At 42.9% G+C, this 27319-nt stretch overlaps 1 protein-coding gene across 1 annotated transcript in view; it reads left to right on the top strand.

Moving 5' to 3' along the window:
* Positions 1-27319, top strand: part of TICRR (TOPBP1 interacting checkpoint and replication regulator) — a 3405639-nt gene that overhangs the window by 2483763 nt on the left and 894557 nt on the right. The window contains exon 17 of the mRNA XM_044078205.1: positions 17841-17981. Within this exon, the coding sequence (XP_043934140.1) occupies positions 17841-17981 (141 nt within the window). The remainder of the gene's footprint in view (positions 1-17840; positions 17982-27319) is intronic.

Raw genomic sequence — 27319 nt, 5'->3', positions numbered from 1 at the left:
AGGAAAATCCTGCAGGCCCTGGGTTTCATGGCATCCTGCATTCTACTAATTCAATATGCCAGACTGCATATGAGGAAACTACAATGGTATCTAAAAAGTGTTTGGACTCAACATTGCCACAGCCTGGAAACATTAATTACCCTCATTTCCTGCCTGCAACAGGAGTTTCGATGGTGGGCACAGGCCTGTCACCACAACAAGGGACAGCCATTCACTTTACCCACAGCCAGGCAGACATTAACAACAGATGCATCAGACTATGCCTGGGGGGGTCACACATGGCAGGAAAATGTATTCAGGGCACATGGTCTGCAAGCCAAATGCATCTTCATATCAATCCAAAAGAGATGGTAGCTGTTCAAAATGCCCTGACAGCCTTTAAGGATCTGCTTCATCCAGGACAACTGCTGATAAAGACGGACAATACCACAGTCATGTGGTACATAAGCAGGGAGGCACACATTCCTATCCCCTCTGCAGACTAGCCATGACTTTGTGGGATGCAACATTGACTTATCAAGTACACCTGTAAGCACAATTCATGCCAGGAAAGATAAATACTCTGGCAGATGAACTAAGCAGAAACTTCACGGATCCCCATGAGTGGAAACTGGATCCACAAGTCTTCAGCGTGATAACAAAGAAATGGGGATGCCCAGACATAGATCTGTTTGCCTCCCGTCACAACTGCCAACTACAGAGATTCTGCACAAGGACTTATCACATGCAAGCATGGAAAGTGGATGCTCTGTCATTCAGCTGGAAAACCCTAACAGTATATGCCTTTCCTCCTCTGCCTCTCCTCCCCAAGGTACTCCTAAAGGTCAGACAAGAGAAGCCAAAAATGATTCTAATTGCCCCAGACTGGCCCCGCCAGCACTGGTACCCAATCCTAAAGAGCTTGTCTCAAGGCCCAACCTGGACTTTACCTCTAATTCCTCACTTACTGACCCAACGAAACAATCCGATCCTGCACAGCCAACTCAGGACCCTAAATCTGGCAGCATGGTGGATAATGTAGCCATTCAGAACACACCTCTCTCTAAAGCAGTGATGGATGTTATTTAGGAGGCCCAGTACCAGAAAATCTTATGCAGAAAAATGGAAGAGATTCTGTGCTTGGAACCAGGCACAGGGAATTGACACGTTCGTTCCAAATATTCCTCAGATTTTACAGTACCTAACTGAGATGCTGGGCAAAGGCCTATCCTTTTCATCAATTAAAATCCATGCGTCTGCCATTTCAGCTCAGTACAATACGGAACCACCTATTTTTTCTCATCCATTGCTAAGGCAGTACCTCAGAGGGGCCAGAAACATAAGACCCCCAAGGAGAGCACCAATACCTGCATGGGACCTCAATTATGTCTTGGAAAAACTCACACTGCCTCCTTTTGAGCCAGCCAATACAGCTGAGATGAAGTTCTTATCATGGAAAACAGCTCTGCTCCTAGCAGTAACCTCAGCAAGATGAGTCTCAGAGTTACAGGCACTCATGGCTGTGGAACCTTTTATCATTTTCCATCCAGACAGGGTTTCTCTGAGGACAAACCTGACATTTATGCCTAAGGTAGTGTCCAGTATGGCCCTTAACCAAACCATTCATTTGCCTACTTTTTATCCAAACCCACAGAATAAGGGTGAGAGACTCCTGCATTCTTTGGACATACACAGACAGCTAAGCTTCTACTTGGACAGAACTAAAGCTTTCAGAAAGACTGAGCAACTCTTAGTGGCATATGCTGCAGGATCACAAGGAAAGGCTATCTCAAAGCAGACTATTTCCAAATGGATAGGCCACTGCATTCATTTCTGCTATTCACAGCATGGCAAATCAGTGCCTAAGGGCATTAGGCCACATTCATCCAGAGGAGCAGCCACTTCAGCAGCCTTCCTCAGAGGAGTACCGACCAAAGACATTTTAGAGGCTACAACTTGGAGTTCATTGCACACTTTTACAAAGCACTACCACTTACCTCTCTACTCTAAATCCAGAGCAGGCTTTGCCACTGCAGTTCTGCAGGGCCTTATAGCCTCTCCTAATCCTGTTTAGACCCAGCCACCCAACCTCAGCTTTAGGATTCAACCCAGGTGTAATGACTGCAACAGTGAAACATGATACACATAGTACAGTTGTGTACCTACCATAAATGTAGATGTTCGAGTGTATTCACTGTTGCAGTCCAGGTTACCCACCCACCATCCCTCTTTTTCTTTACTGGGACTTATCTGTCTTCTCTATTCTATACAACCTATGTGGTGTATTTGCTTGTAGATGAAGGAAATGTTTACTTTAGTGCATCCATACTTATTGGCATAATTTTAGCCTACCCTTTGGGGGCACCTGACATCTGGGGCAAGAAAAACTAAAGAAAATGGCATCAGCTGCATCTTTTATACCCCTGGCGCACTGACGTCAGGGAAGAGGCGACAGCAACTGACGCCGGACCAAGACTTTGGAATTCAGGCCGACTGCGGGTAGCCTGCCAGCAGGATAACCCAAGTGTAATGACTGCAACAGTGAATACACTCGAACATCTACATTTATGGTAGGTACACAGCTGTACTTTTTTCAGTAAGATGTGTTGTACTGTTCAATAACCACAACAAAAGCTCCTTAATCTGAAAGCAAGCTGTGAAAAGAGCTTCTATTGAAGGCGCCTTAAAAATGTATATATTCTCAGCGTTCACCTTGAAACACTGTCCGTCCTTAAACGCATCCTTCCGGCCAATTTACCAGCTCTAAAAACAGCTTTTTAAAAGGAGACAGTATGCTAATGAAAAAAAAGAAGATAATACCTTTGTTCAAAACGAAAAATATGTTCTTACCAGCCAAGCGTTAGTGAAAGGCTTTCAATCCTTAGACCAGTCCTGTCTGACAAAATACCAGCTCTAATAAGAGCTTTTGGAAGGAGATGGAACTTACAATCACCAGAACGCTAAGGCAAAAATGACTTCATATTCAAGGCACCAACTGTAGACCAGCTCTAGAAAGAGTTATACCATAAAGCCAACGAGGTAGCGTTGAATTATAACCAACGGAAGTAATTTCTACTTAAAACAAATCCAGCTCCCAATGTGACCACAAAACCACTAAAAAATACAACAAAGCGAGAAAACCAACTAAAAAACAAAATCATGACATCATTTCCACACACACACATACATAAATATATACGTACAGTAGACTCCTTATCTGGCTTCTCTTTAACCAGCGTCAATTTTCTGCTGTACTCCTAGGAAAAGACAACAACGAAGAACACTTCTGGCTGCTATAGGCTAAATAATGACAGACATTTGAGTTTTAGACTTCATATTCATTAGAAAAATGCATACTAACACAAATCCTGTTCTACCTGATTTATAACCTATAAATATATTATTTTGTATGCCAATTTCTGTTAACCAGCCATTCGTTTGTCCAGCCTAAGACCAGAAAAGAGGGAGTCAACTGTGTGTGTGTGTGTGTATATATATATATATATATATATATATATATATATTTTTTTTTTTTTACATTCAGCAGCAGTAAGTAAATAGGATAACACTATGATGATAGATAACTATACATTCATGTACAACTTATTTCAGCAGCACTAAGCAGGATAGGGTAACATTATGAAGATTATTGTTTCAGTCATTTGGTGCAACATTTATCATAGATAAGTATAAGCATTAGTTCGTTAGTATGTTGTGTCGAGGAAATTGACACAGTAATGAAGGGAATGAAGAGAGCAAATTATTTATACTTTTTAGAGGAGAGAGCCAAAGGGAAGGTAGTAGAAGTAGAAGAATTAGTTTCAGAAAAGCTAAAGGCAAGGGAAGATAGCATCAGTCAGGCTTGGTGCATGGGCAAAGACATTGGGATTTTAAGAACATTTTTAATTGGTTCCTGAAAAGGTGGGTGGATGTGGTAGAAGTTAGTTCAGTTTGGAGTTTGTTCCATGTTTTACCAACAGAGTTAGAAAACAGACAGTCCCCCGATTTGTTTTTAGATTTTAAGGTGGCTGCTTGTAATCTATTTGCAGAACGTAAGGTTGGATGGTTTTGATAAGGATTGAGGAGGTTACTGAGTATAGGGGTATTAGTGGGATGGTGTAAGATTTTGTGGATATAGGTGAGTTGCTGGTAGAGTAGTTGATTTTGTATTTCCAGCCATCCTAGTAGTTTCAGATTTTGATAGTGGTGGGTTCTAAATGGGGTACCTGTGGCATATCTGGCTGTGTTGTTGTAAGAAGTTGCCAGTTGATTTAAATTGCTTTTGGTTAGGTTTGTATGTATGGGGGAGGCATAGAGGAGGGTTGAAATCAGGTGAGTTTGAGCAATAGTAATCTTGGCAGAGGCTGTGAGAAATGGTCCGAGTTTATACAGGAAACCAAGTTTTCTATTTACAGATTTAATAGTTAGGTTAATGTGTGTGTCAAAGTTGAGGTTATTATCTATAGTTACACCTAGGAGTTTAGTGGTAGTGTCGGGAGTGTGATGACAGTGCCATTATTAGAGGTAAGTAAGGGATTGAGTGGAGGGGTCTTATGTGTAGGTGTAAACACTAGTAGTTTTGTTTTTTTTTTTTTGTTTTTTTTTTGGTTCAAGAGGAGACACCGTTGGTGGAATCATTTTCCACTAAGGTGAATACAGTTTGTGTCCTGGTTTGGAGTTCAGTTGGAGAGGAAGCATGACAGATTAGGGTTGAATCGTCAGCATATTGGATGCAGGTGGTTTGGAGAAGGGATGTTTTTAGATCATTAATGAAAATGCTAAAGAGGAGTGGACCCAAAATAGATCCTTGTGGGACTCCAAGAGTGATTGGGAGCTGGGAGGATAAGTTGTTCTCCCAGCGCACTGCTTGTCTATTTTCAAGGTATGAATGAAGCCATTTAACTGCTTGAGTATCAGATGAGAGAGATTTGAGAATGGTTGATAGCAATTGGATGTTCACCATATCAAAGGCTTGGAGAGGTCTATAAAGAGGGCTGAAGAGAGCAGGTTATTATTTCTATTTTTATTAAATGCAGTCAGTCAAGGATAGGAGTGCAGTGGTAGTGCTGTGGAAAGGCCTGAAACCGTGTTGGCAGTCCACTAATAGGTTATTTTCAATGAGTTAATGAAGTAGTTGACGGTGAATACATCTCTCCATAACTTTTGCTAGCGGTGAGAGAAGGGCTATAGGGCTGAAGTTTGTGAGTTCATTTGAGTTTCCTCCCTTATGCAAGGGGATGATATGTGAGATCTTCCAGAGAGATGGGATGTAGGGTTTAGTAATGGATCTATTTCTTAGGATGGAGATTGGGTAGGCTAGTACTCCTGCTGCAATATGCAGGTATTCAGCTGGGAGGAGATCAGCTGATGGTGTACATGGTTTTAGTTTAAGAAGTAGAGTGTGAATGAGGGATGTAGAAATGGGCTGGAGATGAAAAGTTTGGGGTAGATTCGTTAGTGGAGAAGTTTCTGAGGTGGTGGCATCTGGTAAGGTGTTAGCTAGGGATTGGACAGTTTCAGAGAAAAATTTATTAAAAGTGTCAGCAATTAAGTTTGGAGGGCTTTGAGTTAGGTTAGAGGAGGTAGGTGTTTTGGAGTGACCTGGATGCAGCAGTTTGTGGATTGCTGACCAGAACTTTTGTGGGTTTTGCTGTTGGGATTGTTGGAGTTTGTGGTAGTAGTTTTTTTTTTTTTTTTTTGTCAAGGACTATAGCTCTTTTTGTGGAATTTCGAAGCTGTCTAAAGTTTAGGTGATCTATTGGGTTTTTTGATTTCCTCCATTTGGACCAGATTTTATTTCTTAGTCTAATGCTGTGCCTAGTCTCATTGGAGAGCCAGGGAGCAGGTTTCTTTTTAGTTCTGACAGTACGTGAGGGAGCATGGTTAACAAGGATTTGCAGGAATTTATTGTTAGAGACTGCTTCATCCAGAGGCAGGCATTTTAGGGGTGACCAGTTGCATGCTTTGAGCTCTGCTTGGAAGTTCGCTGGGTTGAAATTTTTTTGTTATGGGTTGTTCTAAATATTGTTTCATTGGGAATGGTGGTCTTTTTTTCTAGTTATGAAGGTAAGGGAATGGTCACTAATTTCATCTGGAAGTATGCCTGTTTTGTACTTGAGGGGGTTGCTGTTAACTAGTATCCAATCTAAGGTAGTTTGTTTCTTGCTACGTTTGTGGGTCCTGGTCGGGAATGACATGGCTTGGTGTAAGCCAAATAGGTTTATATGAGTAGTAGGTTTGGGAGCGGTACAACCATTCCAGTTAATATTAAAATCACCAAGGAGTATTTTTCATGTGGGAGGGTTAATGAGAGCCAGCTAAAGGTATTTTCAAGAGTGTTAATGTTATTTCCTGGGGGGATATATGAGCAAATAATGTATATGGATTTATTAGCATTTATTTGGAGCTTGGTGGTTAAAATCCCGAGAGTTGAAGGTGATGGTGGATGAATGTCTATTGAGGTGATGTTCAATTCAGATTTAAACAGTAAAGCAACCCCACCACCCTTTTTATTTAGATGGTCAAGTCGGAGTATGTTATACCCTGGTGGAGTTATATTGTTGTCTTTATTTGTGGGTTTGAGCCAAATTTCAGTTAGGCATAAGATGTCAAAAGAATAGGGCATGAATGTGTGTAATCTTGTTTAAGCTGCATATGTTAAGATGGCCTATCAAGAGAGAGTTTAGGGTTTTGGTGGGGTTGTTAGAAGGTGAACTATTGGCTGATGAGGAGTTAGTCATGGTAGTGTAAGGACCTGGGTTTGGATGAATGTCACCGTGCTGAAGTAGACCCAGTTGAAGATTATATTTAAGTTTGAAGACTTTTAAGAATATAGTGTATTCCTTTTCGATTTGGAAATATTTATAATGGGATAATCTGTGAAATTGTGGAAGAAGGTAGGATAATGATGATGTTATGTTAATATGGGTGTGAGAAGCGGTAAGAGAGAATGGGCTTGTTTGCCTTGTAGGGTGTTGAAATCTAGTAAAGCTTGGGACTTCATAGTGGCTTAAGCTCTAAGATATTAGTAGAGAGGTACGACATACAGACCAGTGGATTACTTTAAAGTGTATTGGCCTGCTTGGGCTAGTCATTGTGAGGCATAAATTATAGGTTTGGATAAACAGGTCAAATTTGGTTGTAGAGTAGGCCAGTGAGGGGGTGGAGCTGCTAGGGGAAATAGGGAGATGAAGGCAAGAACCAATCAGGGGTAAAATATTTAATTGATTAATGAGATAAGGTAGGTTATTGGTTGGAGGTGTGGCTATGGAAGTATAAGGTTAGGTGCTCTGGGGGTGGGTGGAATTTGGGGGTAGGGTAGGGGAGTGGAGTGAAGCCCGCAGGGCGAACGGAGCGGGTAGAGCTAAAGGATGGACAAGACACCGCAACAAAAAAAAAATCAGTTAAGAGGTAGGTGATTGCTAAAGAGAGTTTGCAGGGTAAAAACAGAGGAAATGTAAGTTGGGTAGGGCAAATGTTACTTTAGGAGTTTCAGGCAAAGGGTAGTGAAAAAACTGGGTGAAAATAGCTGAGCGATAGAGGTTTAATTGAGTTTGGAATGAAAGGGGTGAATAAGGTAAGGTGTGTTATTTTACATGTATAGGGTGCCACCTATTGACAACAGCGGGAACTGACAGCAGAGAAGAATCCTTCACAGAAAAAAAATGGTAAAGTAGTTTGTAATTAAGAGAACACTTTATAAGAACGTGGCTACAATGGGGGTACAAGTGGTCTGCAGATGGCTGCTATTGCGTGCTAGTATGGTAAAGTACTAAGCTCTAAACAGAAATAGTTAAATTAATGCAACATCATAGAATAATGTTAAGTACACTGAGTTTGTATTTTTTCTAATGAGGGGAATTGTCGTTCCAAGGGGCGCAGAGAGGGTAGGTGTCTTCACCGGATTTCTGGAGATGATTATTCTTTCTTTCCTGTGGTGTCTGTGGGTCTAAAGAGTTTTTGTGGATGTTATTGTCTTTCCTGGGTAGGAGAGAGTGGGAGCCCACAGGTAATAGACTGTAAAAAAAAAAAGGACAAGATAATTAGTGAGAGTCAGGTACTGTATTAGAGGTAGGGGATAGTGCAAGGGATCAGTGAGATGTAGCTAGACAAGAACGGAAGAAAAATATGCCTTTAGGAGATTAGTACAGATGTGAGTAAAGGTGGAGATACTATAACAGCAAAATACATAAGGGTGAAAGTCCCCTATCGGACCCTGGAATGGTATGGTCTGCAAGGGCAGGAAAAGAGGAAGGAAAAACAGGAAAAAAAGCACTTTGCGCATAACCAGTACTGTGGCTGCACACAGGCAAAAGTAGGATATCAGCTAGTTTTCAGGTAGGTTAGTGTGTGGAATACAGTGACAGGACAGCAGTCGCAGTAAGGAAAACGAGGTACAAGCAAACAAATTACGAATATCAAATGGGCATTATCGGTTCCTTCTGTTATTCATTAGAGCATGTAGGTAATAAACAGTTAAAATGTGCCCGGGAAACTTATATTAATAGATAGGATTCCTTGCGATCAGGAGACTGAGTCGCAAGCAGGGTCTTAACAGACATAGAAAATATTAGGAGACAAAAACTTGCCCTTAGTTAAGCAGTCGTTGTTGTAACAATTCATGTTAAAAGCACAGTGATGTATATAACCATATCTAACTGGTCGCTTATAAACACAAGTATAACAGGCCAAAAAACAAACAGTATTGAGCGTGTGCTTCCATGCATTAGACGCAAAGTATTATTCTACAGAATATTATTAGTCTGTGCTCACCAGACTTATAGATAGATATATATACACACATACATACACACACATGTGCATATCTCTATATGTGTGTACGTGTGCTCGCATATATAATATAGATCCATGGGAAAACTGGTACTTGTCAGCAACAAAACTGTAGACTGGGAATCGTGAGGAAGGGTTGGTCAACTCTGTCCAGCTCATTGCCAAATCAGTAAGCGAAGCAGAAAGATGGAAATTGCTGATGTTAAGTTGTCAATCTCGCCTTCATTCTTGCTGGATGGGTTCGGAGCCGATCCTCGGCTCCGACTCGGCACTTGCTTAGCTTGAGAACTCCTTTTACCAGCTCGAGGCAACCCTATATCCCATGATGCAAGGCAGGACTACCTCAGATCTCGTTTGCCGCTTTGCGAAAGAGGTCTCCTTTTTGCCAGCTGAGGTAAGTTGAAATTTTCAAAAAGCTTAGTCAGGGTTTTATCTCTCCCTTGTTCCTTTTTATAGTGTGTAGTGTTTCTACAGCCCATATAGTTAAAAACTGCTAGTTTTTTTAAAAAGTTTAAAGATTTTTTCAGTTAGGCCTAGGCCCCCTTTTCTTAATCCCTACCTGTGTGTCTGTATTTGTTGGGATTAATTGTGTGATTGTTTGGGGTGTGTGTGAGTATTATTTCTTCTTGGACTATGTCTAAGGAAGGCAAGGTCTCAGGCTTCAAGAAGTGTGACTCGTGCTGTCAGAAAATGTCTCTGACAGACGGTCACACTTCTTGTGTTTACTGCCTGGGGCCTTTGCACCTGCAGGACTCCTGTGCTTTGTGTCACTCTTTTAGCCAGAGAGTCCTGCAGGAAAGGAGGAATAAATTGATCCTCCGTGGCTTACTAAAGCCAGAAGGTTCACCCACTAAAACTGGGTCTAGTAAACCTTCTAAGCCACCGAAGGTTCAGGCTACAGCTTCTAAGCCTTCTCCGGTGGCTCCGACTCCTTCGGAGTCGAGATTGGCTCCGGCTGGAGCCGATCTTTCTTCTTCTAAGTTAGTAGTGTCTGTTCCGATCGGTTCCGACACCCAATCTACTGTTGCCTTGTCGGCTCCGGCTGGAGCCGACATATTATCCAGTATCGGAGCCGAGAAGCCTTCGGCTCCATCTGGAACTCAGGGGACGTCGGCTCCGATGACTTCGTCCAAGAAGAGATCTCAGTCCCCTTCATTGGAGAGTATCCATTCGGCTCCGGGGTCTCCACTTTTGTCGGAGCGGAGTCATCGGAGCCGATCTTCGAGATCTTCCAGGCTGTCTGACCACAATTTAGAGAGGGTGGTAAGCAGGCTGTTGAAGTCGCAGGCACTAGCCCAGATGCTCCATAGCCCGTCTCAGCAGACTACGGCTATTGCTTTACCCCTTGAACTTCCTCCTCCGACTCTCCTCCAGAGTTCGGAGCCGGAGCTTCTCGGGACAGTGACCGTGTCGGCGCCGGAACCGATACATCCCTCTTCGGCTCCATCGTCTTCGGCTCCGATCTCTTCCATGAGACCTTCCTTGGAGGGATCCGGTCGTCGAGTTTCCCTTGTCGGCTCCGAGGGAGCCAGTGGCATCGGACCCTTGTCCGACCCCGCTCTCCCTCTCGGGACTTCGGCTTTGGTAAGCTCGGCACCGACATCGGCCTCGGAGCCTTCCCTCTCAGTGGAGCCGGGAATTCCTATTTCCTCGGAACGGGAATATTCCGGCCTCCCGGGGAGGGGATCCTTTGAGGTGATGAGGAGTGTCCTGGCACCTGAGCCAGGTCAACGGTCCATCCCTTTAGCTCCTTCCTCTTCGGTGCCTGTAGACGCCTCTTGCCAGCCTCTTGCTCCCAGGCCCAGGGATCCATCGCCCCAGGTTTCCCCATTGGGAATATCTTCATCTTCCGAGGTTTCTCCTGATCCTGCAGGGGAACCTCCTCAGAAGAGGACGTGTAAGAGGAAACACACAGACTCCCCTGAGTCTACAGCATCTGATACCGACTTAGATGAGTCGGAGGGTTCCCCACGGTCCCCCTCTGAGGATGTCTCCTTTTCAGACATCCTTGAGCTCCTCAAACAGAGGGGGAATTGGCCCTCCATTGACCCCTCCGAGGATGAGTCGGTATACCTGGAGGCTTTTGGATCCCGACCCTCCACCTCCTGGGTGTCTCCGCCTTTCGACCCACTTATGCAGGTAGTGGCTCGGAAGGTGTGGGCAGCTCCAGATTCTGTGGAACCGGTTCCCAGGAGACCATCCAAATTTATCACGGCCCCTGCAGACAAGCAGTTTCTTTCCAAGGGCGTCTCTGTGGATGCTATGGTGGTGGCGGCCACCAAGAAGGAACTTGCGGATCCTTCACTACCTGTCCATCCTCCTAACAAAGATTCTAGGACCATGGACAGGTATGGAAAGCGGATGTTTTCTTCAGCGACCTTTGCTATGCGTTCGCTGAACTACCTTTGTCACTTCACCAGGCTTCAAAGAGATATTCTCAAGGAACTAGGTGAAGTGGTCCAGGATCCTTCTGCTGCTGGGGCTCAAGAAAAGATTGCCTCACAGCTAGCAATCCTGAATTCCTTAACCAACTCCTCCATGCGGCTCATATCCTATGCAGCCGATGGAGTGAGCAGGGCCGCAGGCACAGGAGTGGCTCTTAGACGTCAAGCCTGGATGCAGCTTTGTAATTTTGCGGACCCCTTTAAGGCGTCCTTCACCAATACCCCCTTTGACGGTTCAGCTTTGTTCGGACCTCAGGTGAAGGAAACCTTGACCAGGTGTGAGCAGGACGGCAAAACTCTTTCTGCCATTGGAGTCCATTTTTCCACCCCTTCTAGACCCTACCCCAAGGGTCAGAAGGGAGGAAAGATGTGGTTCCGCAAAGCCCAAGGAGCAGTGCCGGACACACGTGGGCAGTTTACCCCCAGAGGCAGAGGGGGTAACAATAATAAACGCCGCCCTAGGGACAGAGGGGGTCCTCAGAACCAGGGCAACAGGGAGTCTCTTCCTGAGAAGCCCTTTCAGCATCCCTGAGGTGTTGCCCGACTGTCCACCCTTGGAGGCAGTCGGGGGAAGGATTTCGCTGTACCCAGTAGCCTGGCGTTCCCTTTCATAAGATATGTGGGTACAGTCGATAATATCCGAGGGTTACAAAATCCCCTTCGAAAGGTATCCCGTACCTCACCAATCCCTTCCAGACATCTCACCCGGTCAAAGGGATTTGGCAGAACAGGAGGCTACAAAGCTCCTACAAAAAAGAGCCATCCAGACTGTTCCAGCAGACCAAGTAGGATCCGGCGACTACTCCAGATTCTTTTTGGTCCCCAAAAGGACGGGAGATTGGAGACCTATACTAGACCTAAGCAATCTAAACAGATTTGTCAAGAAGGCAAGATTCCGGATGGTCACGCTTCAGTCCATTTTGCCCTTTCTGGGCAAGGACAACTGGATGTGCTCAATAGACCTTCAGGACGCGTACTATCACATAAAGATCCACAGGCGCTCCAGGAGGTTTCTCCGCTTTCGGCTAGGGACCAGTCATTATCAATTCAGAGCCCTGCCCTTTGGTCTCACTTCAGCCCCCAGAGTGTTTACCAAATGCATGGCAGTGGTCGCAGCTCACCTGAGACGTCAAGGATTCCAGGTGTTTCCTTATTTGGACGACTGGCTCCTCTCCGCCACCACCAGGCATCAGCTTCTTCAGACCAGAGACTACACTCTGCAGCTTTGCAAAAGTTTGGGAATTTCAGTGAATTTCGAAAAATCTTCTCTGCGGCCTTGCCAATCTATCACCTTTATAGGCGCAGAATTAAACACCGTCAAGCTGTCAGCCAGACTAACAGATCAGAGAATTCTGGACATCCAAAAATTTGTTTGAATATTATTGCAGAGCAGCAAAGTCAAAGCCAGATTGATTCTGAAAGTTCTAGGTCTTATGGCTGCGGCCATTGTTCTTCTACCACTGGCTCGCTTCCACATGCGTCTGCTGCAGTGGATGTTATTCACTCAGTGGTAATTCCACAGTCTTCCGATGAAACACGAAATCTTAGTCACACAATCGTGCAGAGCTCATCTGAACTGGTGGATATCTTCCCCTCTCCTTCACCAGGGCCGACCATTTGTTCCCCCTCCTCCGGTTGCCACAGTCACTACGGATGCCTCTCTGATCGGGTGAGGGGGGCATTATCAGGGCAGGATGGTCCACGGGACGTGGCAACCCATAGAATACCATCTGCACATAAATGTCCTGGAGATGAGAGCGGTGCTTTTAACGTTGCAAGCCCTCAACGACTTTCTTCCCAGGGGACTATTGCAGTGCAAACGGACAACATGTCCGTGGTCTGGTACATCAACAAGCAGGGCGGGACCAGGTCCTATCCGTTGTGTCGAGAAGCTCTCAGACTTTGGCAATGGGCAATCTCCTCTCATCGGTTTCTGATAGCAACGCACATCCCGGCAGGTCCAACCTCTTGGCGGACAGGCTGAGCAGAGCCATTCTCATGCCTCACGAGTGGTCTCTCAATCAATCTATTGTGGACCAGATTTTTCTGAAGTGGGGCACACCTTGTTGCGATCTTTTTGCTACTCCCCAAAACAACAAGTGCCCCGACTTCTTCACCCTCTTTCCCCTTCCAGGCCAACCCCTGAGAGACTCTCTAACCCAGGATTGGCCCCGGGGACTTCTTTACGCTTTTCCTCCCTTTCCCTTGATTCCACAAGTCATTCAGAAAGCCACCGTTTTGAGGGCCAAGTTGATTCTCATTGCCCCTTACTGGCCTCGACAAATTTGGTTCCCGACTCTGCATTGTCACCTCCTGGTGCGGCCTTGGCATCTGGACCCAGTTCCGGATCTTTTGATCCACCAGTCGGGTCATCAGCACCGGGCCATTCATTCTCTCAACCTCACTGCTTGGTTGCTCCACTTCCTTCCCTAGCCAGGCTTCCTATGATCTCTGATCCTGTCAGAGATATTTTAGTAGCTTCTTTGAAGTCGTCCACCAGAACCGTGTATGCTAGCAAGTGGCGACGTTTTTCCCTTTGGGCAAACTCCAGGCACATTGATCCCTTTACTGCTCCTGTGCATTCTGTTTTAGATTTCCTGGCTGAAGTTTTTCAGTCAGGATCTTCTTCTTCAACAGTCAAAGTTCAACTGGCGGCTATTTCCAAATATCACGTTGGCTTACAAGATCATAACATTATGTCACATAGGCTATGCAAAGCCTTTCTGAGAGGAGTTTTTCTTCTGAAGCCGCCAATAAAACATCCTCCTCCACAATGGGATCTGAATTTAATGTTAGCATCCTTGATTTTACCACCCTTCGAACAGTCTGCCTCATGTTCCTTGAAGTTATTGACCTGGAAAACTATATTCTTACTGGCTGTCACTTCAGCAAGAAGGGTTTCCGAAATTCAAGCTCTCTGCATCCGTTCCCCTTACTTGGTTTTTCACAAGGACAGGGTATCCTTAAGAACGAACCCGTCCTTTCTCCCCAAAGTTGTTTCTCAAACTAATATTAATCAATCCATCGATCTACCAGTCTTTTTCCCAAATTATTCTGACAGAGCTGAACAAAAGCTTCATTTTTTGGATGTCCATCGTCAGCTCAGGTACTATTTGCATAGAACTAAACAATTCAGGAAATCGGACCAATTATTTGTCTCCTATGCAGAAAACAAGAAAGGTCTCCCAGTTTCTAAAGTGACCTTATCCAGATGGTTGTCTTCCACCATTTCTTATGTGTATGCGCTCAGAGGCAAGCAGCTACCTTCTAAACCGAAAGCACACTCAACCAGGAGTCTATCCACTTCTGCAGCCTTTCAGGATAGACTTCCCATTGATACCATTTGTGCAGCAGCTACTTGGGCCACTCCTCATACCTTTGTCTCTCATTACAAATTAGATTTGGCCTCCAGAGACAGGGCCAGTTTTGGTTCCACAGTTCTCAAGAGTCTGTTCCATTGAGCCACCCGGGATACAGGTGCTAGGGACGCGGTCCCATCCAGCAAGAATGAAGGCGAGATTGACAACTTAACATTTAGAAGTTATGTACCTACCATAACGTTCCATGTTAGTTGTCTTCTCTCGCCTTCTTTCTTGCGTCCCTCCCTCCTTCCCCCTGGCCTGGACAGATCTTGAAGAGTTTCCTCTTCTCAGGTTGTTCCCTCCTGAGTCTTCGATAGAAGAGTCCTTTGTTAGGAATTTTTGTTTTCCTAGTTCTACTAGGTTAGTCCTTAGCAGGGTATGTTAGCTACCAAACGAGATCTGAGGTAGTCCCGCCTTGCATCATGGGATATAGGGTTGCCTCGAGCTGGTAAAAGGAGTTCTCAAGCTAAGCAAGTGCCGAGTCGGAGCCGAGGATCGGCTCCGAGCCCATCCAGCAAGAAAGAAGGCGAGAGAAGACAACTAACATGGAACGTTATGGTAGGTACATAACTTCTAATTATATAACCTGGTAGTATAACAGGATTTAATTTCATCTCTCATTCATTCCTTGAATATGCTGTAAAATGCTACCATCTCCAACTGTCCAAGGTGCTATTTGTGCATTTCACAACTGGCTTCCTCACTGTTATTCAGGACCTTGTAAAACAACAGCTGTACTTCCTTTGAGACAACAGATGCCCTAAGAACTCTTCCATCACAATGTTTGTGTGTGTGTATATATATATATATATATATATATATATATATATGTATGTATACGCACACGTATATATATGTATATATATATATATATATCTACACAAATGCACATTTGTGTGTAAATATATGTATTTGTTATATATGTCTGTATCGATGTAGTGTGATTGGTTGAGTAAAACAGATGACTGAACAGATTAACAGTTGCATGTATTGAGCATATGACAATAAGGGCAAATTCTATTTGTGATTGTATAGTTGTTGTCTTTCGGCTTTTCCCAGTTAGGGGTCGCCACAACGGAACTCCGGTCCGCTAATGATTGGCAGTAGATTTTCACGAACGCCGAGGTGCCAGCTCGACGATCAACCTTCAACGAAGGCACTCCCATTTACGCACGTCTTTCGATGCCCACCCAACCGTGGGGAGGACATGCAGACTCCAGACAGAAGGCACTCCCTGCACTCCCGATGAGAATCGAACGGGAAAACCTCTTGCTCTGAGGTAACAACGCTACCGCTGCACCACCGCAAAATCAAAAGTTTAGTTGGATATTTTTTGGGTTTGGTGTGTGTTTATGAAGGTGGTGTGTGAGGCTTCATTATTTATGGGTTACAGTTATAATGTGCAGTTCTGGTTTTCTACATTTCTGAGGGTTGGGAGTTATTGTCATTGCTGTTCTCTTGCTATGCTAACAGAAATTTCCACTTTCTGGGTGACTTTCCCTTGTGTAAGTTGGTATATTTAAGTTTTGGTGTTGTGGGAGTGCTTACCATCCACTTGGGTGCAGAGGCCTTACCCTTGCAAAAAACACTGTTTTACTGTGTTTTTATGTTTGTCGTTTTGTTTCAGTATTTATATTTATGTATTTTCAGTTTTCAGCCTTTATGTATTTTCAGTATTTGCTATGTCATGTGTGTATGTGTATATATATATATGTATATATACACATATACACACACGTGTGCATTGTGTGTATGTATATATATGTATGTGTGTAGATATATATATATATATATATATATATATATATATATATATATATATATATATATATATATATATAAAATACACACACGTGTGTGTCTGTTATGGTATACGTATGTACATCAATGTATGAAATAGTGTTCTTTTTTGTTTTGCTTTTTTAAGTTGAAATTGTTTTGGAAATCATTTGGATATTAACTCAACAAAACAAGAATTACTTCTAAAATGCACATGCAGTGACAGCGAAGTCCTACAGCACTGATTATAATTACTTTATTTTCAAAGCTTTGTCTGCCTTATGCTGTGTGTGACTGTGAAGGTAAGTGTTTTTCTCCTTCACAGATCTGTTGAGAGCTGGGTTTTTTTTTATACTCTGGAGGCTACTGAACAAGGGGTACTGTTTTTTTGAAGTTTTTTTTTCCACTAATGTTAATGACTGTCCTTTATTATCCTGATATCATAGGAAGCTTTTTTGTTCCTTTTAGTATTGCAGCTTCCTAGGCATTGCATTTTTATGCTGGAAATTTCCTCAGTGCACTGTACTTGTCTGTTAATAAAAGCTGTTTGGTAGATTTGTATTTTTAATTTCTGAAGCCTTGATTTGTACAATGCAGTGATGAACCTACAACAAAGCTATGATCAGACTGTATAGAAAGTTATTTTATTGTTGTTGCTAAAGCCAAATGTGCTTATGACAGTCATGTACATTGTTCTATTGCTCTGCAGTTTGTCAATTTAAATCCATTGAGTAGTGTTTCATTCTAGAAACAGAAACTTAAGAAAGATTATGCAAGCAGAGTGAAAACCCTAGTAAGAACAAAATGGAAAAGTACTTGGAATCGCTGTATTAGATTCACTTGTGATGTTGATAACAATGTGAAGCTAATTGTTACTAGGATGTATAGAGGCATCACAGTTACTAAACAGTGTTGCATCTTTATGTATTTATTGCATAGTACTATCTGAAGTGTTTAGTGCATTTCCTGAGATCCCTTCTTTGAGTCTGTCTGTTACATACAGACAGTTTAGAGCAATGCATACGTGATGGAGAGCGAGGAAAGAGGCTAGAAAGAAAGTAGTATAGTCTTAAGGGTAAATGACTGAATCTTTAAAGTAAAATGGAATTGGCAGATTCTAGGAGGATACCATTTATAAAAGAGTAGCATAAATATAAGAAGACGCAGTTTGAAGATAAGTGGGGGTAGTACTAGGGAAAAGCAGGGAAGCTTGTTTAAAAAAATGGTGGTGTAGTTGGAGTAGCCTTGCAGTCAGAAGTGATGAGGACATTCATTCATAGGTAAGACGCTTGTTGAAAGAGTCAAGGGAAAATAAGTTATTCAGTTATATTAACTGTGTACCTAATCTTATACAGTGGATCTATGCTTCTGAATTTGAGGAACACTTTCTTACAAATTCATTCATTCGTCTTTTTACCAGTTTCAGAGTGTAAAAGATGAAAAATTTTATCTTATGTTTTCTTCTTCCCCCTTTCTGATGTTTCAGAAGTGACAAAGGTACGAAGAAACCTTTTTAATCCAGAACTGGTGTCTGCATCAAAAAGGTCCAAGCTACCAAGAAGCAAATCTGTTTCTGCTGTAGAAGGAATGAAACGCAAACGGAGCAAGTCAAATGAAGGTGTGAAAGGTATGATCTTTAATGACTTTGGTTTATTCATATGTAATACTTCTGTTAGTGGAATTGTCTTAAAGTATGCAGTGCAATAGGCCTTTATACATTTTGGTACCTTGTTTACTGCTTATGCACTGGGTTCCTGTATTAGCATAAATGCATCAGTTACTTGGTCAAAGGAGGAGGTGTTACATATGTTTTGTAACACAAGTTCAAGCTCCTCATTTCTGCTTAGATTCTTAACATGTTTTTGAAACATTCAAGAGTTTCTTTTGTGTTATGGTTATGAAAATTTTTTTTTAAACATCTTAAGTAAATCCGAGTTTAAGTTGCAGCATGAGTAGAAAGGAAAAACTGAACTAAGTTTACATTATAATTGTCATGCAGTATGCATGTTTTCTTTTTATCATTTTTTTTTATGCAAGCATTACAGAAGTTCATTTACCTCCTCCTTTTAAGCCTCACTCCTTCTCAGCATTATTCTGCTTGCATTACTCTCAGAAAATTCCATTTATTTCTGTGAAGTTTACTACTTCCTTTTTCTAAAGATCTCAGCACTAGTTCTTTTAACTCTTTTGCAGTATTCAGTACTTCGGTTACAGTTGGTTTAGATTTTGATTTTCATTTTTTCTAGTAATTGCTGATGTGATTTGTATTGTACCCAGCTGTACGATCATGTGTTAAGAGGGTGAACAACAAGGGACTTCAGTACACATCCTTGTGGGATTCCAGTGTTGAGTGATGCTATCTGAGGAGTTATTTCCTGCGCAAACTTTTCATCTTATATTAGCATTAAACCTAGTAAATCATTACTATGCCCAGGGAATTCATAAACTGTATCTCGTCTCAAAAAAAAATAAAATGTCTCTCTCTGTTCCTAGTTTCCCACTCATATCTCAAACATTTGCTGTCTACATGAGGAAAAATTGTCTGAAGTCTACCTGATTTATAAAAATACGCATGCAGTCATTTCCATGGAACCTTAAACCTTCTGGACTTTACGTGCATGGGCGTCCTGCAGATTTCTCCCCATGTATGTTTGTAATTTGCATTTATATTCTTTCTTCCCAAGCATTTATAACCCCTTCTGATGTTATTCTTATAGTTTTTTTATGTAGTATTTTTGTATCTTAGCAATTCTTCCTTTTTAACAGCTTTTTGTCTGGATTCCACTAAAAAGTCTGCAAGTGCTGGTATTTCACTTGGCACTCCCCTATCCTTTCACCTTTGCTGATACATGTGTGAGTCCCTGATAAAGAAAATGATGTGCAAATTGCAGTCCAAACACATGTTAGCCTTATCCATATACCTTTTTGGTCCTTCCCTTTCAAGTTTTATGCTCCCAGTCCTTTGGAGTTCCTTTCCTAAGTGGTTTCCAATATAATGCAATCCTGTCTTGCCTACTTTTATTCCTGCGTGCATACATCCTATTTGATAAAATATTTTTCCATGTCCACACTGGCTTAGTTCTTAGAATACTTTTTACCGTTTTATGATTGCAATATTCTGTATGATTAAGTGTTCCCTTTAGTCAAGTCAAAGTAAACTTTACTGTCATTCAGAAATCTTACAAGTGCACAAACTGAACGAAGTTCCGTGTCTCTGGACTCAATGTGCAGACAACATATAGACTATTTTCACAGACATTTGCACATCTAACACCTAGCTATTACATCACGGGCATGGAGGTAGACAGACTAATATTAAACATTTTTTTAATATTTTTGAAGTGAACACTTTACTTGCATGAGACTTTAGTATTGCACAGGTACTTGGTTAACACATTGCATTGATCCTTGCACAGAGAGACATTTGAGTATTACACTATGAGCATTAGAGTATTGCAGTATGTTTAATTTACTAATTTGCAACGTGTATTGCACTGAAAGAAGAGAGATTTTACTGCATTGCTACTGCCCTAGATGGCATGCAAGTTACAGTCATGGTGAATATTGCACTAAGTTTTAGATGATACTGGTAACCAGTTTAATGCACAATTTGAGACAGTTTCTACTGATCCAGGTGGCCATCATGGAGTATAGTGGTTACTAGAGTTCAGCAGCCTGATGACATTAGGGAAGAAGCTGTCCTTAATCTCATAGATGTTCATCGTATATACAGCTGCAGTCATAACAGATGGGTTCTCCTGCCGTCAGGCGGGTCCTCTGTCGGCCGAATTCCAAAGTCTAGGTCCGGTGTCGGTTGTCGCTTTCTTTCCTGATGTCAGTGCGACAGGTGTATATAAGACACAGCCGACGCCATTTTCTTCAGTCTTTTTTGCTGCGCGGTGCCCGAAGCAGAAGCAGTTCTCAAGTGCCGGTCGGCCAGCTCCTGAAATTACGAAAATTTGGAAACTGAAGTCTTCTTTAAAGCTAAGTACCCCGTTGGGGAAACTTTTCTTGCCTCAGACCGATGTCAGACAAAGTTAACAATTGTATTCCTTGTGGGAAGCAAATACCGCATAAGGATTTCCATTCCCTCTGTATACCTTGTTTAGGCCCAGACCACGACCTCTCGGGCTGTCGCTTTTGTGCTACTTTCAATAAACGCACTATTAAGCATCGGGCGGAGTTCGCCCAGCACTTTTTTGGTAAAGCTTTTGATTATAAAATGTTGTCGGAGACTCCGACTACCGTTTTGTCCAAAAAACGCAAGGACAAAGACCGACACGCGAGGTCCGCGGCCTCCACCGACACCACGCCAAAACCGGCTACACATGGTCTGGTTCTCAGCGAGGCGCTTACGCAGCCCCTGACTACCGACGACACTTCTCTGGCGGTGTCTTCTGTAACCGAGACCGCAGGTACCTCGGCCCATACCCTGACTACAGCTACCGAAGCCACTGAGAGTGTTGAGCCTCTTAATGTGGACAGGTCCACTTCCACCCATGGCGTCTTCAGACCCTCATCTTCCTTTTCCATAAAGGCCTTTACTAAGTCCAAATCAGCCATGCATCCCAAGAGGCCTGGTGCACAGGGCCCATCTCCAGGCCCCATGCCTAAAAAGCAGATGGTCAAAATGGCTGAGGATTTAATTACTCTTATCAGGGGTTCCCAACCCCCTCCGGACAAGAGACCCAAAGTGGAGGAAGATTCTCCCTCTTCTGACCAGGGCTCCATTATTTCAGAACATTCTGATGAAGAGGAGCACTCGTACTCTCCCTTTGAAGATTCTGATGCAGAGCAGTCCATTCCTTCTGTATCTCCCCAGAGGATTTTTCTTCGGAAACCTTGCATACCTTGAGGGAACACTTCCATTGGGAAGGCCAAGATTTTTCAGATTCCAAGAAAAGACTTAGGGAATTTCTTTTGCTACCTCAGCACAAACCTCTGGCGATACCTCCTGTCCTGGACATACTTGATGATGTTTACTCGGAGGCTTGCCTTAATCCGGATTCCCTGCCTCCTGCCCCAGTCAAGCCTGATAGGTACTACAGAGTTCCTAACTCACACCAATTTCTTTACAAAAGCCATAATGCTGACCCTGAAACCATTTCTCAAGGCCCCAAGGGAATGAAGGCCTCTACTGCTAAGAATCCATTACCTTCCGAAGAGAGTCTAGATCCTTAGAAAGGTGGGGAAAAAGGTATATACCTCGCCACCCTAGCCATGAGGGCCTTAAATTGTCAGTTCCATATGCTTAAATATCAGCAGTTTCTGTTATCACAATTAAGGAATAAAATGTCACAACCTGAACAACCAGATTTGAAGGAGTTGCAGGATATGATGCATAGTGCAGAACAAGTGGGTAAACACACATTACAATGTGGCTATGATGCTCTAGAGGCCTCAAGTAGAGCTGCTGTTACAGGATCAGTCATTCGTAGACATGCCTGGCTTAGGGAACAAACCTTGCCTGATCATGCTAAAGCTAAACTACTAGATGCTCCTTTACAAAAGGATGTATTATTTGGTACTAATGCTGAGGAGATGCTACGGAAAATAGAAGAAAAAGCTAAATCTATGCAAACTGTCAAAGCCTTTCTACAGGTACAACCACCACATTTTAGCAGAAATTGGCCTTCAAAAAACTGGTCCTTTCCAGCCACGGGCAAGCCCCAAAGAGGTAGATACAGGCACACAAGGGGCAGAGGACAATCTCAAGGATCATATAGAGGCAGACAATGGCAAACTCCAGCACCAAGAGGTGGCGAAGACAGTGCACAACAATACAGGAAACAAACCCAATGACTTTCCCCTTTGCATGCCAAGCAAGTCTCAGCTGGCAGCACCCTTGGGAGGAAAACTGACATTATTTTCAAAAAATTGGCATATTATCACAACAGACAAATGGATCCTGGACATTATAAACAGAGGCTACAGATTTCATTTTCACACACTTCCAAAAATGAGAGGCATGCCGAACCTGCCACACAATCGAAGGGCAGAGGCTCAAATACAAATTTCAAAGCTTATGGACATGAAAGCTATTCAAGAGGTACCTACTCACGAACAAGTTCAAGGTTTTTATTCCAGACTATTCCTGGTACCAAGGAAGGGAACCGATTGGAGACCCATTTTGGACTTATCCATCCTAAACACATTTCTACTCGTACCGAAATTCAAGATGCTCACCTTACAGCAGCCTCTTCCCATGCCTGGCAAGGAGTCTTGGCTGGTAACATTGGACCTCAAGGAGGCATACCTGCATGTCCCAATCAGACAAAACTGCAGAAGATACCTCAGATTTCTTGCAGGTTCAATCCACTATCAATTCTCTGCATTGCCCTTTGGCTTATCTACTGCGCCCAGAGTATTCACGAAATGCCTGGCATCAGTAATTGCCTACTGCAGACTTCAAGGGATACAAATTTACCCTTATTTGGACGATTGCCTGATCCAAGCGGACAGCAAACACATACTTCTGGAACATCTGGCTTATGTAACACGGTTATTGAATTCTCTGGCATACATAGTCAACAAAGAGGAATCTAGGCTAACACCATCTCAGAAAATAATTTTCCTGGGTGCCAACTTGGACACAAACACCCAGATGGCCTATCTTACGCCAGAAAAACAGGGGCAACTAACTCAGTACTTCAAAATATTAGCAAATTATACCAGGCTAACTGCAAGGAAAATCCTGCAGGCTCTGGGCTTCATGGCATCTTGCATTCTTCTAATCCCATGTGCAAAGTTGCATATGAGGAAACTTCAATGGTACCTAAAAAACCTATGGTCTCAACACAGCCACAGTTTGGAAACAATAATACCACTAATCCCATGTTTGCAAAATGAATTTCTATGGTGGGCCCAAGCATGCCAAACAAACACAGGTCTACCATTCTGCAAGCCTCAAGCAAATCAAGTCATCACAACAGACGCTTCAGACTACGCCTGGGGGCACACATGACAGACAGGTGCATTCAGGGCAAATGGTCCCAAAAGGAAAAGCATCTTCACATCAATCAAAAGGAAATGCTAGCAGTGATAAATGCAATTACAGCTTTCAAGGACCTCCTGCATCCAGGGCAATTATTGATAAGAACAGACAACACCACAGTAATGTGATACATAAACAAACAAGGAGGAACACATTCATATCCCCCGTGCAGGCTGGCCATGTCACTTTGGAATGGCAAATCGAACTTCAAGCACAGTACCTGCCAGGTTTGGAAAACACGCTGGCAGACAATCTAAGCAGAAATATGAGAGACCCGCACGAATGGAAGTTGCATCCTCAAGTGTTTACAAAGAAAATCCAAGCGTGGGGAAGGCCAGACATAGATCTCTTTGCCTACCACAGGAATCATCAATTGGCAAAATTCTGCTCAAGGACATTCCATTCAAAGGCCTGGAGAGTGGACGCCCTTTCTTTCAGTTGGGCAGCACGGACAGTTTACGCCTTCCCACCTTTGCCTCTTCTGCCCAAGGTGCTCTTAAAAGCAAGAGCAGACAGACCGAAGATGATACTGATCGCTCCAGACTGGCCAAGACAACACTGGTACCCACTCCTGAGGAGCCTAACACATTCTCCTCCCTGGACCCTACCTCTAATGCCTCTTCTACTGACTCAGCACAGCTACAAAACTCTTCACAGTCAGCTGAAAACACTCAATCTGGCTGTGTGGAAAATTCCTTAACACCACAACAGACCCTACTCTCCAAGGAGGTGCAGGATGTCATTTTGGAGGCCAGAAGGCCATCTACTAGAAAGGCTTACTCCGCAAAATGGAAACTGTTTTGCACTTGGAATGAGAAAAAAGGCCAGGATCCTAGAAAACTGAATTTACCTCGGATATTACAGTATTACAGTATCTAGCTGAGCTGTTGAACAGTGGACTTTCATTTTCCTCCATCAAAATCCATGCCTCAGCCATTTCTGCTGAATACAACACTGATCCACCATTATTCTCCCACCCACTCTTAAGACAGTTCCTCAGAGGGGCTAAGAATATAAGACCTCCAAGGAAACAACCAATACCAGCCTGGGATCTTAATTACATTCTAGAAAAATTAACATTGCCTCCCTTTGAACCAGCTGCCTCAATAGATTTGCAATATTTGTCCTGGAAAACAGCTTTCCTTCTGGCCATTACCTCAGCTCGTAGGGTTTCGGAACTACAAGCCCTCATGGCTGTGCAGCCCTTTCTCATCTTCCATCAGGACAGGGTTTCCTACGAACCAACCCGTCATTTATGCCTAAGGTAGTATCCAGGGTAGCTTTAAATCAGGCCATACACTTACCTACCTTTTACCCCAATCCTCAAAACAAAGGGGAAAGGCTGCTACATTCCTTAGACATCCATAGACAGCTATGTTACTATTTGGACAGAACAAAGCCTTTCAGGAAATCAGAACAACTCTTTGTGTCCTATGCTGTAGGAGCTCAAGGGAAGCCAATTTCCAAACAGACTATTTCAAAATGGATAGGCCACTGCATACGGTTTTGTTACTCCTTTCATGGTAAATCTGTACCTGCAGGCATCAGACCCCACTCCACAAGGGCCACAGCTACCTCTGCAGCCTTCCTCAGAGGAGTCCCTACCAAAGATATTTTGGAGGCAGCCACTTGGAGTTCTGTGCATACCTTCACTAAACACTACCACCTACCTTTATACTCCAAAACTAGAGCAGGCTTTGCCACTGCTGTGTTGCAGGGCATTCTGGCTCCTCCCAGTTCCACCTAGTGCCTACCACCCTGTGCGTAGCTTTGGGATTCTACCCATCTGTTATGACTGCAGCTGTATGCACGATGAACATAGTACAGTTTTGTACCTACCATAAATGTAGATGTTCGAGTGCTAATACAGCTGCAGTCCAGGTTTCCCTCCCTCCTTCCCCTCTGGGTACAGACCTAGTGGCTAACACCACCTCATCTCACAACTTGATTGGGTTATCCTTCTATGGTGTATTTGCTTGCAACTACTGGTTTTTGATTATATTGCAATGCATGATTATATATTATATATATATATATATGTTTATATATTTTGCCTTCCTTCTGGGGGCACCTGACATCTGGGGCAAGAAAGACTGAAGAAAATGGCGTCGGCTGTGTCTTATATACCCCTGTCGCACTGACGTCAGGAAAGAAAGCAACAACAACCGACGCCAGACCTAGACTTTGGAATTCGGCCGACCGAGGACCCGCCTGACAGCAGGAGAACCCATCTGTTATGACTGCAGCTGTATTAGCACTCTAACATCTACATTTATGGTAGGTACAAAACTGTACTTTCTGCAACATATGCTTCGGAAGCGTTTTCCAGATGATAGCTGCAGAAACAGTCTGTAAGCAGGGTGAGTGCAGTCTAATTATTCCTCTGGCCCTGCTGAGACATCTGGATAAATACAAGTCCTGAATAGGTGGTCTTAATGATCTTTTCACCTGTCTTCACCACACTCTGGAAGGATTTGCGCTCAGACGTAGTGCAACTTCCATACCATACTACGAGGCTGATCATCAGGATGCTTTCTATAGTACCTCTGTAGAAGGTAGTGAGAACTATTGTTTGGAGATTTCGCTCTCCTCAGTCTTCTTAAAAAGTGCAATCTCTGGTGCGCTTTCTTTACTATGGCGTTTGTGTTCCAAGACAAATAATCGACGTGCATCCCAGAAACTTTGTGCTTTTCACTCTTTCCACTGTTTCCCCATTGATGGTGAGGGGAGAATATTCCTTGAGATTTTTCTCTAGTCCACAATTTTCTTTTTTCTTCACATTTAGTGCTAAGTTGTTAATTCCACACCAGGTAAACAGTTGATGGTCCTTAGTGTTTCACTGTTGCAGTCAAAACATTTAGGTTATCGGGGGGCATGGCCAAGGATGAACACAGGATAGCAGCAGATTTCTTCAGCTCCACCAATTTCATTACATTGACAGGAATTAATTACTTAAAAAATTAATTTTTGAAGTAATTTTCTTTCTAAATATGTTTGTTTTATATAGTTCTTGAACTATATCTAAAAAAGAAAGGAAATCTTAATAATATTCCTGTCAGAAATTACTTTGGAAATTTTCCTGTCAGTTTATCAGTCTGAAATGAGTTCCAGTAAGACAAATTCTCAGGACTCCAGCATCAAGAAAGAACTTCAGTCTCTGATAATTATAGTCCAGCAACTTACTGCTAAGATGGATAAAATGGATACTAAAATAGACACTTTCATAGAAAAAATACAAAACAAATAGACTTGTTACATATGGACCTGCAACAACAGAAGATCCAGATGACAGGCATAGAAGAAGCTGTGAATGACATGGAAAATAGAATACAAGAAGAGGAAATCAACATTGAGTTTCTGCTGAAACAAAATACACATTTACAAACAAAGCTGGATGACCTGGAAAATAGATCTAGGCAATAACATTAGGATTTTTGGACTGCCAGAAAATATTGAAGGTAACAATATCACTTCTTTTTAACAACATGGCTCCCTAAAACTTTAGATTTACCAGAAGCATTCTCTTTGGTATCGAAAGAGCACATAGATCTATAGCTAATACTAACTCTAACAAAACTATCCTAGATCAGTTATAGTTAGATTTCTATCATCTTTTGATAAAGAGATGGTTCTTAAATCTGCTTGGGCTAAAGCTCCTGTTAAGATTAATGAAACAACTGTGCTTTGACAATGACTATTCTTCCATGGTATTAGCTAAAAGAAAAGTTTTTCTGCCACTAATAAGGGAGCTTAAAAGCACAGTTTAAAACATACCTTCTGTTTCCTGCCAAGCTTAAAATCTTCCTTCCTGATGGTCCTAAAATTTTCGATGACTTAGACTCTGCTTTACTGTTTATCAAAAAAATAAGATTTTGGAAAAATAGAAGAAATGGAATGGGCTAGTCCTTCGTTAAAGAGACTGGCAACTGAAACTTCGTGGAAGACTTCAGAGAAGAAGAAGACTAAAAACA

Source organism: Protopterus annectens, chromosome 7.part0 (genome assembly GCF_019279795.1).
Source record: "Protopterus annectens isolate FY-2018-M chromosome 7.part0, PAN1.0, whole genome shotgun sequence".
Taxonomy (NCBI): Eukaryota; Metazoa; Chordata; order Ceratodontiformes; family Protopteridae; genus Protopterus; species Protopterus annectens.
The sequence above is the reverse complement of the archived record's forward strand: the minus strand, read 5'-3'. Positions and strand labels throughout refer to the sequence as shown.